This window comes from Sceloporus undulatus, chromosome 1 (assembly GCF_019175285.1).
Source record: "Sceloporus undulatus isolate JIND9_A2432 ecotype Alabama chromosome 1, SceUnd_v1.1, whole genome shotgun sequence".
In the NCBI taxonomy this organism is placed as follows: Eukaryota; Metazoa; Chordata; class Lepidosauria; order Squamata; family Phrynosomatidae; genus Sceloporus; species Sceloporus undulatus.
The window spans coordinates 273,197,746-273,211,761 of record NC_056522.1 but is presented as its reverse complement, the minus strand read 5'-3'; the positions used below and the strand labels follow the sequence as shown (position 1 = coordinate 273,211,761).

General features: G+C 39.5%; 2 protein-coding genes across 2 annotated transcripts in view; both read right to left on the bottom strand.

Annotated features, from left to right (window-relative positions):
- Positions 1 to 1,874, bottom strand: part of RPS13 (ribosomal protein S13) — a 3,538-nt gene extending 1,664 nt beyond the window's left edge. Inside the window, exons 1-3 of the mRNA XM_042446771.1 lie at positions 1,766 to 1,874; positions 1,206 to 1,254; positions 365 to 443 (exon numbers count right to left, since the gene is read on the bottom strand). Of these exons, the coding sequence (XP_042302705.1) occupies positions 365 to 443; positions 1,206 to 1,254; positions 1,766 to 1,788 (151 nt within the window). The 5' untranslated portion in view covers positions 1,789 to 1,874. The remainder of the gene's footprint in view (positions 1 to 364; positions 444 to 1,205; positions 1,255 to 1,765) is intronic.
- A 3,445-nt stretch (positions 1,875 to 5,319) lies between these two features.
- Positions 5,320 to 14,016, bottom strand: part of LOC121927575 (phosphatidylinositol 4-phosphate 3-kinase C2 domain-containing subunit alpha-like) — a 376,515-nt gene continuing 367,818 nt past the window's right edge. Inside the window, exons 25-31 of the mRNA XM_042461292.1 lie at positions 12,913 to 13,120; positions 11,708 to 11,832; positions 11,200 to 11,317; positions 11,026 to 11,107; positions 9,218 to 9,327; positions 8,904 to 9,029; positions 5,320 to 8,556 (exon numbers count right to left, since the gene is read on the bottom strand). Of these exons, the coding sequence (XP_042317226.1) occupies positions 8,374 to 8,556; positions 8,904 to 9,029; positions 9,218 to 9,327; positions 11,026 to 11,107; positions 11,200 to 11,317; positions 11,708 to 11,832; positions 12,913 to 13,120 (952 nt within the window). The 3' untranslated portion in view covers positions 5,320 to 8,373. The remainder of the gene's footprint in view (positions 8,557 to 8,903; positions 9,030 to 9,217; positions 9,328 to 11,025; positions 11,108 to 11,199; positions 11,318 to 11,707; positions 11,833 to 12,912; positions 13,121 to 14,016) is intronic.

Here is a 14,016-nt window from a genome sequence, read left to right as displayed (position 1 = left end):
TAATAATTTTAAATACAGATGTGTCAGCAATGCAATTACAGCTGTCCCTCCGTTTTTGTGGACTTGGAATCTGCATCCCTCACCTGTTTGTGGGAGGCTAATGGAGGGGGACAAAATGGGGCACCACCATTCAGGCCAATGGGGCTTAAATGGTGGTGATTTCCCATTTTTTTTTGAGGGGGGGGTTCCATGAAAATGGAGGGGCAACTGTACTTACCAGTAGATCCTTAAGCACTCTGGTATTAGATTCCAAGGCAAAGAATTGCTGTGGAAGTTCTACCCATCTACTACATCTGGCTAAATTTACTGACATTAAACATTTTTAAGACTGTAAGTATGAATTATTTATTTAAAATGTACATACCAATTTGTGAGGGAGTCAGGCCCTTCTTTGCCAGTTTGTAGATCTGTTCTTTAACATCATCAGAAGTAAGCTTCAGCCACTGTAAGAGTCCAGTTTTCAGCCAGATTAGTTCACAGATCTCTATTCATCACAAGTCCAACCCCCCGCAAGCCATTAGTAGATAGTTAGGGCTATAAAATAAATTAATTTAATAAAACACACACATAGACAGACAACTGTAGTTTCTACAAGGCAGCATTAGCAAAACTCTGTCAGCTGGTTCCTATTTTCTTATGAATTTGCCTTGTTTGCAAATGCAAGCAAGCTAAGTAGGAAACAAACATGCCACATCTTAGCATGTCATGAATGAAAAGCAAACTGTGACTTTGCCATTTTATGTAAGGGACACCATTTTACTATGCCACTGTATACAATGGGACTTGAGCATCCATGGATTTTCCTATCCAGAGGAAGTTTGGATAGGCAATGGCCCAAAAACAGACGTAATAAAGGAATATTTAATGAAATCCAGGAGGCTGTTAAACAGCCCAGCCGATGTCCAGCATACTACTATAGCTTTGTTCAAAAGCAATCCATTTTAGGACTGTTTATGCACCAATAGGCCATTTCCACAATCAGGGGTCATTCACACGACACTATTATAGTGGTGCAATACCACTTAAACTGCCACAGTCTCCTCCTATGGACTCCTGGGATTTAAAGTTTAGGGTGAAGCATCTTGAATGCCTCATCAAACCAACCATCCCAGGATTTAAGAGCCACAGCAGTTAAAGACAGAACCCCAGTGCTATCATTCTGTGAAAGCCCCTAAGACAGAGCTTATAAGGAAGTGGTCACTTACTGTGGGGACGCTTCTCCTGTAGGGCAAGGCTGACTGGGACAGGCCCTTCCTGTCACAAAAGACAACACAACCATTAGTTCAGAAGTTCATCAGCTGATAATGAATGCCGATATCTGCTTCCAAAGGACCATGTGCTTCCAAGCAGCACAAGGAGAAAGTGAAGGCAATTCAAGCAGGCCATGAGTCTTGAAGCTGGGCTGCAGCCAGGACCTTCTTGTACCCCAGGGGTTTTCTTAAATGTTACGCTTTAATCAAGGCTGGGCTTTTTGGTCTGACTGTTAACTGGCACAAACCAGACACATTTGGGGGTCAGGCAATTTGTAACATGATCTCATCTACCTGATATATAGGTGTATGTAATATACTTACATCTATATCTATATCTATCTGCGAATGGAGCGAAGGGTAGATCAGGGGCGAGCCTGCCCCTTCCCTTCCCTGGCCCCAAAGAGCCCTCCTCCTCCTCCCTCCCGGCCAGGGTGCCTCTGCTTATCCCCCGAGGGCCCCCAGGGGAGCCAGGGCCCGGGCCGAAGCCCCTCTCGGCCCCTTCCCTTCCTCACCCGGGAGCGTGCATGCGACCCATGATGGCGGCGGCGGCGGAAAGAAAGAACCCAGCTAGGCGCCTGCGCAGATCAAGCCTTTGCCCAGCCGGAAGTGACGCCGACGCGCAACGCCCGGCTTCCGGAGGGGAGGAGGGTGGCTCCGCTCCGCCCGGCCAGGACCATAGAGACGCGCGGGAGGCAGAGCGGCGGAGGAGGGGCCTCCTCTCTATCCGCCAGTGAGGGAGTGGGACTCTATGGTTTTGTCCGCTGAGCCAGACGGGCCTTTCCCCTCGCAGTCCTGGGAAGGGCGGGAGTTAGTAGGGTCTGTAGTGAGGCCTCTCAGGGGGCGCTGCGAATCCAAGGACTGTGTAGGGTTTGGAGTTTGGTGGGGCCCCTCAAAGGGCTCTGAAGCTTCGCTATAGTACTACAAAGCCCAATATTTCAGTAGGATGAAGCCACGGCAGTTAAAGCGGGTTCGAACTGCCCTAATTCTGCCGTGTGGCCCCACCCCGAGAGGGCTGTCTTTCCTTGAGGCAACTGGGGAGGAAGTTACTTTCTTGGGGATGGAAAGGAGGAATTGCATGAGCTTCCATAGACACTGCCAGCATCCCAAGAAGTGCGATGACTCCCTCAAAGCTCCTCCAGAAACAACAACAACAACAACATTAAATAATAACAGTAAAATAAGATGGTGTCCCCTCCTTCCCTCCCTCCTTTTCCTCTCGTTCCCTTCCAACTTTTAATGCTACAAGAGATTAAGGTCCAAAACACACCGCTTTGAGACTCCCGTACTTTAACTGCCCTGCTTCAGTGCTAGGGAGTCCTGGGAGTTGTAGTTCACTGTGGCACCAGAGCTCTCTCTGACACAGAGAAGGCTGAATGTCTCACAAAACTACAGTTCCCAGAATTCCCTATCACTGAGCCAGAGCAGTTAAAGCGGTCTCCAACTGGATTATTTCTCCTCCAGTGTCCTTTGGATCTAACAGAGCTACTTTGAAAACTGCTTTGACCACATCTGCCCTGCAGAATTAATGCGGCTTGACACCACTTTTAGCTGCCATGACTCAATGCTATGGAATCCTGGGACATGTAGTTTGTCGTAGCACTAGAGCTCTCCGAAAGGAATGCCTAATCTCTCTCAAAGCTACAAATCCCAGCATTCCATAGCATGGCGACATGGCTGTTAAAGTGATGTCGACCTGGGTTATTTCTGCAGTGTAGATGCATCCCCTCTTGTGGACTGCAACTCCCAAAATGATGCAGTGAGGAGTCTGGGAGTTGTAGTTTCCCCCAAACCAGCTGTTCCAAGCTCCGTTTTTCTAGGAGTGTCTTTTCCTGCACGATGTTTCTTAAGCGTCTCTAAACACAAGAAGGGCCTCATTTTGCAGAGTATCTGTAAAACTGCCACCTGCCCCTGGGTCATACTATCAGAGAGAGACCCCTAGAAGGGCCCTGATCCAGTCCAACCCCATTCTGCCATGCAGGAACTCTCAGTCAAAGCATCCCCAACAGATGGCCATCCAGCCTCTGTTTAAGGCCTCCAAAGGAGTGTGTTCCACTGTCGAACAGCCCTCACTGTCAGGAGGTTCCTCCTAATGTTGAGGTGGAATCTCTTTTCCTGGACCTTGCATCCATGTTGCTAAGTCCTGTTCTCTGGAGCAGCAGAAAACAAGGCAGCTCCCTCCTCAATGTGACATCCCTTCAAGTATTTAAACAGGGCTATCATATCACCCCTTAACCTTCTCTTCTCCAGGCTGAACATCCCCAGCTCCCTAAGTCTCTTCTAATAGGGCTTCATGGTTTCCAGCCCTAATGTGACTCTTATTAGCATTTGATCTATTTGGGGGAAAGAGAAAAACCCACTAAACTCCAACCATGTCCATGCTCCACTCTGCACAAAGTGCCCTGCATCTGAAGGCTTCACATCTTTGCCTTTTTGCCAGATAATTAAGTTGTTAGTTCTTTTGGTGTTTTAAAACTTATTTTACTGTTTTATAAAATGGCATTGAAAATAAGTAGGGAGGCTCACTGGATGCCAAGAAACAGTTCCCAGAATTGCATTGAAACAGAAGACTACTGGATGCCACTCGTGCCAGAGACATTCCTCAGCCTGTTATCTGTTGTTGCTGCGAGAGAAGCATTTCAATATAGGACATTTTGTTTATGAACATGCTTCTTTCTTCCTCCTTTTCATAAAAAGCCACCCATCTTCCTTGGGAGAAGCTGCACCTTTTTCAACTGTTGTTATCCAAACAGTGTGCATGTCTTGCATGCCAGTATTTCAAAGCCATGGAGAAAACTGTACTTCCTACTTAAGGATTATGAGCCAAGTACATTTTAAATATGCAAAAGCAGAGTTGCAGTCTGAAATGTAAATTAACAATTCTGCAAGCTTGCACACTACTTTCCCACAATGTGACTTAGCCTGTCTGCGGTTTCTATTTTGATATTTTGCTGTTATTACTCTGGCCCTCAATACTCCATCTATTCCAGCCTGGAGGAGACCCTCTCTCTCACATTCCTACTCACTGCAGCACTTTTTCTGCTTCAACTTCTAGAAACTGCAAAGATATTCAAAAGCGGGCCATGCTGGTAAAACTAAGGCTGCATCCACACTGCAGAAGTAATCCAGTTTGACACCACTTTAACTGCAATGGCTCCATGCTATGGAATCCTGGGATTTGTAGATGGTTGTGGCACCAGAGCTCTCTGACAGAGAAGGCTAAATGTCTCACAAAATTACAGTTTCCAGAATTCCCTAGCATTGAGCTGTGGCAGTTAAAGTGGTGCGAAACTGTGTTAATCCTCCAGTGTGGATGCAGCCTAAGTAGCAGAGTGAAGCCTATCTCAGGCAGCAGATTTTAAGTATTATGAGTGACAACTTATTAACTTCTTCCATTTGCTGTTCTGCTGACAAGGATGTGGAGAGATGTTTGTGGACTGTTTCTATGTCATGTACCACAATAACTTGGTTGGCTTCTGGTATACCGAAGGCAACACACCTATTAGTAAGAGCAGATTCCCATTCTATACCAGCTCAGGTATTAATCTCAATTAATCTCAATAAACATACTAGTTTGGAGCCATATAAAATAATACCATTGATTTCAGTATGACTTCTTTAGTTAATACTTTGTCCTATTGACTTAAATGTACTGCAAAGTATAAAATCAGAGAATGGGCTTATATTTACATACTTAGTCCTACCACCACAGATTTGTAGAAAGATTCATAACCTGGTCTGGACTCTTTATCATGGACTTCAATAATTTGTAATGCCTAGTTTAACAAATCATCTCTTTGACTAATTGGACTCGGGAGAAGAAAGAAAGCAAGTACTTGTTGAAGCACTATGCAACTGTAGTATATAGTCAATCCCAGAACAGAACAAGGGGCTGTATACTACAAAACTACATAAACAGAACTCATAACAGCAAAAGACAGATATTTTGCTAAACTGATGGACAAAGGTTTTAATTAAAGCCCTAACACTATTTTTATAATTATATATTTTTTTATTTTCCACATACTATAGTGTATTTGAAGAAAAAGAGCCAAGACATTCATTATTCCAGAATAGTGTTTAATGTACCTGTAGGACAGTTATGGAGTCACATTAAACCCATACATTATGGGTTAGGATATTGATAGAAATACTGTACATCTTTATTAGCTATCAGTGTAATACAACTGAAATATTTGGTTCTTACAGATAAATAGATAATTAAAGGCAAATGTGTACATTTGCCTCCAATACATTTTATTATCTATAAACTTGCTGTATTTTTAGTCACAGTATGAAAGTATAAAGCATGGAAGGAAAATTAAATTCCTATGGATTATGAGACTGGTACAATATTGCCTGAATATTTTTCCTCCATATAACATGCATAAACTACAATTTAATACAGATTTAAGCATACATTAATTCTGTATTAGACCGTGGCCAAATTATGCAAATATCAGAAACAGGATTTCTTAACTTTGAAAGCTGCATTTACAGTTTCCCAGAAAGAGCAGTCAGGCTTAAGGCAAGATACTAAGATTTCTATACCATTGTAATTTTAAAAAGAGAAATATCAAAGATCATTCATGCTTTCATATATATATGTGGGTCATAAAAAAGGCAGTAATATTAAAAAATTCAGTGCAAAGTCATAGCCAAGTTATATAGTACAGAAAAAGTGGAAGTGATTTTTACAGCAACATGTATTCCTCAAAGTATCAAAATAAATGTACATAAAACACAAATTTATTTCTAGCTGCAGTCCACATACAATGCACAAGATTTTATTTGATTAACTAAATATAAAAATGTCATGAGACCACACTTTAAAAACATTGTTTATTAAAGAGTTACATTTTATCCCAAGTACTCCCTCCTCCCCTTTTGTGTATGTCAGCTTTAGTAATACAGAATTGTCCCCCCCCCCCACAAAATATGGGCAATCATTTATTGTTTGTGTATCACACCACTGTAAATAACCCCCCTCCATAATGCAAAGTTAATATTGTTTCTGTACTACAATTTTCATTTGTCATTAACAACTGAAGAAGAGTTTTTTTAAGCATCTGTCTGGAGAGCTTTAGTCAATGTGTACTTAATCTGAAAAGTAGTGGAGGTGGGCAAAGGCACAAGCATGAGCATGAGCTACAAAAGACACAGGCAAATGCTCCTGTAAGGTACAGTGCTTATTCTAACCAACATTCAGCCAAGAGCTGCTGCCACAAACCATTACTAACAAGTCTTTTAAGTCTCTAGTTTTGTGCTGTAACATACTGTGCTCTAGTAACACACTGCAAAAAAGGAGTACATATTGCTTTCAGTTTATTTAATGGAACATTTCATAGAAACAGTAGGTTACTTTCCTGTGTGTGTATGTGACTTGCGATTCTATTCATGGACTGGAATGCATCTCGAAAAGCATCAAGTGTGCAGGAAATACAATCTTTTAGTTAGTTTATTCTATTTACTATATAGGTTACTACTCACATATAGATTGTATTATAGCTAACAAAACTAGGTTATTGTTTTTAAATGGCAAGTAGCTTATATTAGCTATAATGCAATTTTAACACTGAGAAATAATCTAAGATATTAGTATACATTAAATTTTATGTCCATTTCTCCCTCCCATTTGTTGTACTAGGTTTTAAAGTAAGTACTCAATATACTTTAAAAGAAATAAATTAGATCATATTTTAGTTTACTTGTGCAATAAAGATTGTCATTGTCTGTCATATCCTCATTTATCATTGTATTATTTTAAGCATTTGTTCTCATTTATCATTGCATTCTTTTACTTTAAGCTCGTTACTATGAACAGTTGAGAGACGGCATCCCTGTCATCATTATACAAAAATGTTTGGGCTTCAGCATTAAACATTTTGTGCAATTTAAATGCCCTTCCTACATTAGCTATTTTTAACTGGCGTTATTAAATTGCATGTACATGCAGTGTCCCAAGAAATGTGTAGAGCTTCTTTCATTCATTCCTATAAGGGCAAGCCAATTTCCACTGAACTGAATAGGATCTGTGGTGGATCACTTAGAGTGGTCATAGAGTACTTGACAGCTCTTAAGTCTAGCTCAAGCTGTTACTGTGTCAGTTTCACTACTCAGTGGTTCTAGTGCAACGTATTCTCAACTAGCAACTGCTCCTCTGGCCTTCCATGCTTTTAAATAAACGTTTCAGCTTTATGGGGCTAATGAGTATAATAATTTATGTGGGTCTGGTACATGTGATCTGGAAACTAATCACAAAACCCTAGCCACTGTCCATAATGGCTAATTTCTGAGAAATATGTGCTTTGTAGTCAACCGTGGCATAAAACCATTTGAGTATGCACCCATACAATATTTACAGTTACTATTAAGGTCATACAAACAAAAAGGTCAAAACAAATCAGGTTAACTGTTAGTGTCATTTGAATCTGATCTAAGAAAATGGAACAAGTGGAAGGGAAAATGTTAAATATAACATACAGAGAGAGCCACATTCTTTCTTCTTAAAAGAGCTGGATAAAAAAGCTTGTTAACAAAAAGATAAATGTTTTTAAATGTCAGATATGAGGTATAAGAAGCAGTTGAATGGCAAAATAAGGCACCATTATTTATAACATTCATCATTGGCACTCATTCTGATTATAGCCTCAAAGAGGTCCAATGAGTCCTGGGGCTAATCCAGCTGCTTATTCAAATCTCCCTTTTGACATTTTGAAGAATTTTTTAACTTGTTCTTTTTAAAACACAGTGCTGTGTTTAATGACAGCAGGAGTATAAAGCAATTCAAACGTGACCAAACCGAATCTATGAAAAAACCTTGAGTTTTAATTTGGAACATCTAAGCATGCTTAAAAAGTTCATTATCCACAGATATTACATTTATACAATTCATTTATACATATATCTATGCTTGAATATTATTACAGTAAAAAGCATAAGTGGAAGTTGTTTGCCAGAAGTTGTGTTTAAAATGTTTGATGGCTGGTCCAACTGCAATGTGCTGGATTGCAGTGTCTTATGCTAGAGTGTATGAGTTATCTTCAAGTAGGAAAAAGTGACCAAATACAAATGGAGCTGAGATGACTCGTTTTGTTCTATTCACCTCTATAAGCTATGAGGTTCACAAGTATGGTACTGCAGCAAGCCGATACCAGTTGACAGTCTCCTTGTTCAAGTTAAACTCTTTTAAGGAAAGAGTGATACCACCCAGGAAAAAATTTTCACGCAGTGATTCTGCACTGAGGACACTTAGCTGCAGTTCCCTTTGCTTTAGTGTCTCCTTGCTATAGCCGCTGTACACAAGCTATCAAAGAGAGAGAGAGAGAGAGAGAGAGATTTGGTAAGAAACTTAAAGCACTCTGGGAGAAGAGGAGGGTAAATTTTGAAAGATATATATTTCCCACTTCCCTAATTTTAACCCTTCCATACACTGTGAGGAGGGAGATATGCTCTCCATTCACATGGTATATTTAAGGGGTTGAGACACGCTGCTCCTTCCCCAAACACAATGCAATTATGTTCTAGAGCAAGGGTGAAATATGCCTATCATTTGTTTTGCCCTTCAAGACCCTCAAATCTCATCAAGTCAGTACATCTGTACAATACAGATGTAATCTGAAATATTCTCTGTCATTTGGTATTTTATCTTACCATTTCGTTGAAAGTTGGATTTCTAGTCTTTCGTGATATTTTGGTCTTCCTTTTAGATGTTTTATGTATATCTGGAAGCAGGTAAGTTTTCACATATGGATTTGGATCTGCACCATCATCAGTGACCTAAAAACAAGAACATTTATTGGGGAAAAAATCACAACTACCTCCCATGTTGAAGCAAAGCAATGGGACACTGGAGGTCCTGTTTAAATTAATTGGGAGCTCTCCAGTTCTTGAAAATAACTGTTTGATAGAACAACTACTGTGCTACATTCATCACATGCATTTTCTAAAGTCATTTGTGTACTTACCAGATCTTTAATGTGCATCACCATGATAAACAGAGTGCTGTTTCTATAGGAGATGGACAACTTAACTTCTCCTCCTACTTTGCCTGAAACAGGACTTGGAGGGCTTACATCTGGAAAATAATCCAAACAGCTATGATTATGTTTTTTCTTACAGAGGCTAAGTGGGTCACTTTAAAAGACACCAATCAGTGTGAAGTTACTTACAGAGCAAAATCTAAAAGATTGCAATGAAGTCTGTGGTTATAAAAATTTAAAGAGAAGACAGCACACAACAAATAATGTCCAACCCAGTAGAATGCCTGTTTTACTTCTCCTTCATTCAAATCTTTTAGAATTTCACACTTACTACAATTTTTGTGGTGTCACAATGTGTTATACAGCTTTATAGATGAGGCTAGAAAGAAGACAGTAGCTTTTGAGTGTTTTTTTTTTTAGTCATCTTATAAGTGGAAAGATTGTTCAAATACAAGAGTGAATCATTTGCTGAAATCTACAGTGCGCCCTTACTTTACATGAGGGATTGGTTCCAGACCTCTCCACATAAGGCAAATAGCCAGTATGCTCGAGCCCAATTGAAAATAATGGGGTTCGTGCATGATGCGCGTTGTGTGCGCCATTGCAAACCCATCACACGGCTTTCAGTGTAAGTTGAAAGCCGCATAAAAGGTGCCTGCGTATGACATGGGCTCACTGTACTTCTGTTATAATGAACATACACTACAGAACGGCTACAGAAATACAGACAGGGAAGGCTGCATTGCACTCTTCCCTGCTTCCAAGAAATATTAAAGTGGAAGGAGAGAATCCAGGGAAGTAGGAGAATACACACATACAAAATTGTATATTTAATGTGTTTTTTTTAAAAAAAACAACTAACATGTCTTCCACATTTTGGGGTAATTTTTCTTACGTTCTCCCAAATAGTTTACTGAACATAAGCTCAGCACAATACTGTAAAATGCAGGTAGCTAACAACAAATCAGTAAATCAGCTGATATGGGGCCTGAACAGATAGGTCAAAATGAAGCTACTTCGGATCACTTTGGAGGTATGCTGTTTAAATGACACACACATCTTAAGAGGCCAGAAGCTGTGCCAAAGCTGCGCTCTAGTCCTTAAGACTGGAGTGTGACTATGGCATGGTTTCCAGCCTCTTAGGACGCGTCCTTAAGTCCCTAATTTATGGACATTATCATGTCTCAATTGACTGAATTTAACAGTATCTCTCTCCTGAATTTCTGATGTGATAATGGGAATCTCAACAGAACACCATTTCTGTTTATAAAATCAATAAAGTGATACCACTACTCCAAAAAGTCATCGCTTTTTTTGCCTTTGATAATTATTTTTGTGGTGAGATTTTCTTTGACATCCAGACCCCATTTGAATTGGCAAATTTCCACTTGGAGCAATTTCAATATATGCCACCATCAAAAGTTGATAAATTAAATATTTATTTTTAAACCCCTATTTTTATCCATATATAAGCTTAATAAAAGTAATTAAGTAATTTTGTATTTTTTTCTATTTATAAGCTACTCAGTAACCTCAACAGGCATCTTTGGCCAATGAAGTAATGTGTGGATTAATGTTCCATGTTCCCCACACCCTCTCTAGCAAGAAAAAAAAAATTAAGACAAAGTTCAAAAGTAAATTTGATATAATTATTTTCCTGCCTTCATAGATATTTTTTCTTACTCTTTTTAGTTGGTAAATCAATAAATGTTGGTAGACTATATAAGTATTACCATGACTCAGATCACAGTGATCCAAGTTGACCTTCCTTCTTTAACTACAATTTTCCTTACCTGTACACTTAGCTATTCCATCAATTCCTTCGGCTTTTTCATCACGTTGTAATGGGTGGAAGAAAGTATAGACAAGATCACACTGGTTTTGGAAAGATAAAATGTTATTGTAAACTAAGGGTATCCAACATAAAAGACCTAAAGTAAATACATTTATATACTTGGTAGAATCACCTCTGATACATCAGTTGATGCATTCATCAAACTTTGTATGTAGCTGTTCAGTTCTACTTTCCTCCTGGCTGCTACATCCTTTATGTGAGTTCTTCCTAGAACAATTTTATTAGGAAAGCTGCAATACAAATACATGAACAGGTAAGGATACAAGAAGAGCTGTTTTGAACCAGACCAAAGGCTTATCTAGCTCAACGTTCTTTTCACCCAGTGACCAATCAGTTGTCTATGGGAAGCCCACTGGCAGGACATGAATACAGGTGCGCCTTCCATCTCACATGGCCCTGCAACTGATATACACGGAGGCATTGCAGAGGCGATATAAATCCATGTTAGCTAGTCACTCTGGGTGTTTTTTGTTTTATTTTTTTCTTTCTAACAAGAGATCAGCCACTCCTTTGGATTTTGCCCACTGCCAGAATTCAAGAAAATTCAGTGGGTTCAAATTGAGCACTCCAAACCCATTAGCTTTCTTACATGTAGAAAAATAGAGATTTCATGAACTTACCCTGGTAATTTCCAAAGAGGAAATAGGATACCTAGCTTGTTGTGGAATTCCTGGAATTCATCAAATGTCCGAAAAATGAATGTGGGTTCAGTCTGCCCCTCTCTTAAAACTCTGACAACATAGATCTGTCAAATCAGAAAGCAAACATTTTAGCAACTTAACAAGAACAGATTCTCAATTTTGTACTATCACCATGTAACATCACCTGATAAAGGCAAGCAAAAAGATAATGTGAATATCTTGGACTGTGAACACTGTGACGAATGGCATGTCCTTTCTTCAGGATGATATTACTTATGGTTTTCATAATTTTTTTTCAGGCACAGCAAGAAAACTACTTCCACTCATGAAATGAACAACAACAAAGGAGCAGAAGTTTGATTGTTTTCAAGGAGTCACTGCCTCCATGTAAATTGTTATGGATGTGTGCTATGCATCTGAACAAGCCAAAAGAAATGACAACAAACCTACAAAACACTAACTTAATTCCTGCTAGATTATCTTGGAAGAACAGTGAAGACACATGCTGACATTTTTTTTATTTCCAAGAGTTGCACATCTCTACCTAATAAATTTCATTAACCCAAGAAAGGGTCACTGAGCCATACACATACCTCCAGTCTGACTATCGCCTCCAAATAGAGTGGTCCCTCTATATTTGTTGGAGTAAGGGGAATGTGGAAAAACCGCAAATAATAAAAACACTGTTCTTTTTACCTAAGAGAACACCACTCTAGGAATCTTCAGGTCCTCCAGTGCAACTCTATGGCCAACATCTGCCAAAAGTTGATCATAGAATCATGCTGGAGGACCTACAAATGTTTAGAGAAGTTTTTTCTCTAGGAACTTCCAGGTTCTCCAGTAAACTCTATGGTCAACTTCTGGCACAGTTGCACTGGCGGACCAAGAGAATCCTAGGAAGAACATATTAACCAAACCCACAAATAATAAAATCTGCAAAAGTCAAGGCCGCAAATGTAGAAAGACAACTGTAGTGAGAAACAATGACCTGACATGGGGCTTAACAAACTGCACTAAAAAGAAATGGAAAACAGCAAAACTTGAAATTCTTGAGACACAATATGAAGAGGGGAAGAAGTGAAGCAATGCAGGTTAAAATGAGAATGACAGCAAGGAAGATGGTTCTAGGAACGGTTAGGAGATGTAGAAAATATGCTCAATCGAGATATAATCCATACACTTACGTAATATTTGTCTGGGTTGTATCTCTTATGGTATGTAAAGACAGATGCTTCTTTGATTCGGCCATCTTGCTTAAGTGAGTATGTTTTGGGAGAAAAGGATAAGATGGGCTCATCATTGGAAGGTAGCCCTGAAAATCGCAGCTGAGCAAGGTTGTGAATGAAGAAATTGAACTTTGTAGCAACACTTCCCAAGCTTGACTCAATCAGCCTAAAAACAGAAAAACACAAATCACAGTCTGTTTACATACTGTAAATGTACAGTAAACATTTTAGGCTGTGGTTTGTTTGCTTTTTACAAATTTTGAAAATTGAAACGTAGGAGGGGGAAAAAAGGCCAAGTATCAATTCACAACTGGAATTTCAAAGAATTATTCTAATAAGTTACCGTAATCATTATAGGAGAAATGAGATTTAGAATGAACATATAATACATGCAGCAAAATCATGTGGTATTAGTTTTATCTTTCAGAACATGGTGAGTTCTACATTTGGAAAGCATTTTCAGATATCTTAAGCACTAGCTGCACAAAAGTCAGAGGCTGCTATCAGGCAGAACTCAGTACAATACTGAACAATTCAGTGACACACACTTAAATCCAGAGTTGAGGAGAATATGCAGTTGTGTCAGTTTCTCAAAACATTTACCTCCATCATAAGTGAACTCTCTGTCCCTTTTCAAAAAATGAAAAAGAGGAAAAAAGAAAAACACTACTTGCAGATTTCTTTGAAACACTCTGGAGAGATCATAGTAAATTTATGTTATTCTCCTTTTATAGATGTGCAACTGAAAGATTAAGAATACATATTCTGGTTTTTTGTGGGTTTTTCAGGCTATGTGGCCATGTTCTATAAGAGTTTATTCCTGATGTTTCACCAGCATCTGTGGCTGACATCTTCGGAGAATGCTAACCTGGAAGAGAGTGGGTAGATATATACTGTGTGACCCTGGGTGAAGAGGAGTGATTCCCATGTTAATCTGTGTATTGCTCTGTTGTTGGTGTCCTCCTCAGGGTAGGAGGATATGCAACAGAGGATTAGTGTCTGCCTCTGTTGCATATTCTCCTACCCTAAGGAGGCCATCAACAACAGAACAATATGCAGATT